This window comes from Limulus polyphemus, unplaced genomic scaffold, assembly GCF_000517525.1.
Source record: "Limulus polyphemus unplaced genomic scaffold, Limulus_polyphemus-2.1.2 Scaffold8700, whole genome shotgun sequence".
NCBI classification, from domain to species: domain Eukaryota; kingdom Metazoa; phylum Arthropoda; class Merostomata; order Xiphosura; family Limulidae; genus Limulus; species Limulus polyphemus.
The window spans coordinates 8,106-12,757 of record NW_013674310.1 but is presented as its reverse complement, the minus strand read 5'-3'; the positions used below and the strand labels follow the sequence as shown (position 1 = coordinate 12,757).

Sequence of the window (4,652 nt, the reverse complement as noted above, 5' to 3'; positions counted from 1 at the left end):
TACACTTTTTAACACGTCCCCCAGGAGACAAGGGGTGTCTTTACTATACTTTTTAACACGTCCCCCAGGAGACAAGGGGTGTCTTTACACTACAATTTGTTGAATATTAAAAGTAAGTTCAATCCTGAAACCCCAAAGAGGGTGTTTTCGGGATGTATCTTTCCGATACAAGTTTTGGTTTGTTAATTGATAAATGATTAAGTGAAATACAGCATCCTCAAGTCTCCATACTAGCCAGTACTAAGGTCAACCCACTCGGAGTAAATTCAGTATATATCAATAAAGTCACATTCTCAGCATCATTAATTAAGCAATTGCCAACTTTTTATGCTTCTGTTATCACCTTTTTATGTCTAGCTTTCAATTGAGATACGAACGATTTCACCTGCGATTCGGTAGGAAGGTCGAAGCATCACGATAGTCAGCAGTAGGATGAGCAGACAGGCATACTTTGAAAGCAGTTACAGGCATAATATTGTACTCGGCTTGCTGCACAATATTCTATCGAGACGGTTTTAAACGGTTCCTGAATACCTCTGTCATTTAGAGACTTCCATGCTTCTCGTGCTTGGCCGTTAAGCTCGTGATGCGCTGACGGATTTCAGTCACCTTACCACTTCAAACCACTTTTCGCAGCTCCAATACTAAAGGAGTGCAGGAAATGCCTTTTTTTTAGCCAATGAATGTGTGCAAAAAATTTCAGTTCAAACTAAGAAAAGCTAGATTGGGTAGTTTTGTTTTGTCCCCCACTGGCTCGTAAGGAGCCTGTTAGAAAGTCGAACTAAATGAAGCTATTTTTGTGGATATTATGAAGAGGGATAAGAGATAATTCTAAAGATTCTTTGTAAAAGACTGCAAGTTTCATGTTTTGACGTGAATTACTGTATTCTATAAGAATGTTTCGAAAAGGGCATGACGTCTTGTCACGTGTGCCTTTTGTTTGTTTCTTTGTATTTAAGCACAAAGCTACTCAATGTGCTATCTGTAATGTGCACACCACGGGGATCAAAACCATATTTTTAGCGTTATAAGTCCGTAGACTTACCACTGTGTCACTGAGGTTTGTCACGTGTGTAACAAAGTATTCGGGGGGTGAGTCTATCTGGCCCATTGTAACTACATACAGAATTAGTTTTTCTGCTGTTTAATGCCGAATAACCATTATAAGAATACTTTAAGGATTTTTTAAATTAAATACTCTAAAAAGGTCTGAAGACAACATGCATGACCCATCCTAAAATATTTATAAAATGTTGAAAAAAGTACTTTTTATGTCAAAAAAAAGAGAGAGAGAATGTGTGTATTGTATCACGACCAGGGGCGGATTGGCATTAAAGGACCAGCCCGTACAATATCACATGCTGCATAATGGCTGAACAATTAAAATCTAAAATCAATTTCTAAGAATGCATCAAATATACCGGCCAATTGATCCCAGTATACCAGCTCATTGGCCAATTGATCCCAGTATACCGGCTCACCGGCCAATTGATCCCAGTATACCAGCTCACTGGCCAATTGATCCCAGTATACCGGCTCACCAGCCAATTGATCCCAGTATACCGGCTCACCAGCCAATTGATCCCAGTATACCAGCTCACTGGCCAATTGATCCCAGTATACTGGCTCACCAGCCAATTGATCCCAGTATACCAGCTCACCAGCCAATTGATCCCAGTATACCAGCTCACCGGGATCAATTGGCTGGTGAGCCAGTATACTGGGATCAATTGGCCGGTGAGCCGGTATACTGGGATCAATTGGCCGGTGAGCCGGTATACTGGGATCAATTGGCCGGTGAGCTGGTATACTGGGATCAATTGGCTAATCCGCAACTGATCACGACCGCTTTCTTCTTTTTAAAATGAATATTTTTCTGACAGTACTCTATACCAAGGGACTTGATTAATATTTTAGAACGGTTTTAATAAATCGTACTGTACTTAAAAACTGGTTTGTTTACTGTACTTAAAAACAGGTTTGTTTACTGTACTTAAAAACTGGTTTGTTTACTGTACTTAAAAACTGGTTTGTTTTGTTATTTCTTACAGTGTAGACGAAAGTATGATTTGTGCATGGAGTCTGGATCAACGGTGAGTTGGTTACTATTTAATTATCATGTTGTGATGAACTGTGCATGGAGTCTGGATCAACGGTGAGTTGGTTACTATTTAATTATCATGTTGTGATGAACTAATCTCGGTAACTTGTCTGATTCGTGTTGGATTTCCATCTAGTGTGATTTGATTGAAACAAATTTTCATTTGTTCGAAGTATATGTCCGATTTTTAGTATTGAATTTTATCTTTTTCTTTCATCGTTTTTTTTTTCAGAACCCAGGAAAACTCCGTTGTCAAAAATCGTACTTTTTGGTAAGTTAAAATACAGCACTGTGCACATAAAAACTCGCACAGCACTGTATACATTGAAACTCTTACAGCACTGTACAAATTAAAACTCGTACAGCACTGTGCACATTAAAACTCGCACAACACTGAACACATTAAAATCGCACAGCACTGTGCACATTAAAACTCGCACAGCACTGTACACATTAAAACTCGCACAGCACTGTACACATTAAAACTTGCACAACACTGAACACATTAAAACTCGCACAGCACTGTACACATTAAAACTTGCACAACACTGAAAACATTAAAACTCGTCCAGCACTGTACACATTAAAACTTGCTCAACACTGTAAACATTAAAACTCGCACAGCACTGTACACATTAAAACTTGCACAACACTGAACACATTAAAAATCGCACAGCACTGTACTCATTAAAACTTGCACAACACTGAACACATTAAAACTCGCACAGCACTGTACTCATTAAAACTTGCTCAACACTGTAAACATTAAAACTCGTCCAGCACTGTACACATTAAAACTCATCCAGCACTGTGCACAACTTGCATACATTACTGTGCATATTAAATCAAAACTGCACCGTGCACATTAAAAATCGTGCAGCGCTGTATACAGCTTGCATATATTACTGTGCATATTAAATTAAAACTCGCACAGCACTGTGCACATTAAAACTCGTACACATCGCTGTGCATATTAATTAAAACTCGCGCAGCACTGTGCAGATTAAAACTCGTATATATCATTGTGCACATTAAAACATTGAACAAAAATACACGTAACAAGAACGAAAAAAAGCTAACTATTAACATGTTTAAAGTTTTTATTGTTCTTTTAGAAGTTATTTTTCATAGAAATGTTTATTTACGTGCTAAACTGAAAATACTGTTTGTGTAAGGAGTAGCTTTTGAAGTCTCATACATAGATAGACAATCTGCTTATAATGTTTTCTTTCTTTTCAGTGTTTACTGGATGATGATGAGGACATCTACAATGAACTTTGAGCACATTTCTAAAACAGTGTTAATATTAAATTAAAAACGTTACTAGACTGCTAAAACAGTGTTAATCTTAAACTAAAAAACGTTACTAGACTGCTAAAACAGTGTTAATCTTAAACTAAAAACGTTACTAGACTGCTAAAACAGTGTTAATCTTTCGTTTAATAATGGTTTAAGTCAACGGGTAGTAACTCACTTAGAAAACAAAATAATTTGGTTTCATTACTACTTGAAGAGAGGTAAACAAATTGAGAATTAAAAATCTTTAATGTTAAAAAAACCAGTGGTTCAGTCTAGTAACGTTTTTAGTTAAGATTAACACTGTTTTAGCAGTCTAGTAACGTTTTTAGTTAAGATTAACACTGTTTTAGCAGTCTAGTAACGTTTTTAGTTAAAGATTAACACTGTTTTAGCAGTCTAGTAACGTTTTTAGTTAAAGATTAACACTGTTTTAGCAGTCTAGTAACGTTTTTAGTTTAATGATTAACACTGTTTTAGCAGTCTAGTAACGTTTTTAGTTAAATATTAACACTGTTTTAGCAGTCTAGTAACGTTTTTAGTTAATATTAACACTGTTTTAGCAGCCTAGATCAGTATGCTTCCCGTTATTTTAGTTAGCGCTCACGTAAGAATGGCTTGTTCGATTTTTTTAAAACGAAATAATGAGTAAATATATGTCATACGAACAGTAATTATAAAACACGGAAAGCCTGTATTAACGAGCATAACCGTAGTCTTGTATCATTTCTTCACACGTTTGACTAACCGAAACCTTCCATGGCCATGAGCTTTAGAATACCAGCTGTAATATTTTTATATTACCTCACATAATACGTCAACTGCTAGCGAATCTTCTAGCTACTCACAACAACACTCGACGGCACGTGAAACAAATGTTCATAATAATTATAGCCTGGCGTAGCCAGGTGGTTAGGGAGCTGGACTCGCAATCTGAGGAAGGCGGGTTCGAATCCCCGTCCCATCAAATAAGCTTGCCTCTTCGGCCGTGGGGGCGTTATAATGTGACGGTCAATCTCACTATTCGTTGGTAAAAGAATAGCCCAAGGGGTGGAGGTGGGTAGTGATGACTAGCTGCTAAATTAGGGACGGCTAGCGTAGGTAGCCCTCGTGTAGCTTCGTGAGAAATTCAAAACAAAACAAATAAACCACAATAATTATATTTACTACAACATAAAAAACAATTCTGTAGATGAAACGTTTCGCGCATAATGTTCTTTACAACGAGTCTGCTCAAAAATTGTGTTAACGGTTT

General features: G+C 37.1%; 1 protein-coding gene across 1 annotated transcript in view; it reads left to right on the top strand.

Annotated features, from left to right (window-relative positions):
• Nucleotides 1-3,412, top strand: part of LOC111083235 — a gene marked incomplete at its 5' end in the record, with an annotated part of 17,520 nt that extends 14,108 nt beyond the window's left edge. The window contains 3 exons of the mRNA XM_022379597.1: nucleotides 2,052-2,093; nucleotides 2,334-2,372; nucleotides 3,341-3,412. Coding sequence (XP_022235305.1) covers nucleotides 2,052-2,093; nucleotides 2,334-2,372; nucleotides 3,341-3,382 — 123 coding nt within the window. The remainder of the gene's footprint in view (nucleotides 1-2,051; nucleotides 2,094-2,333; nucleotides 2,373-3,340) is intronic.
• Between the last annotated feature and the right edge of the window lie 1,240 nt (nucleotides 3,413-4,652).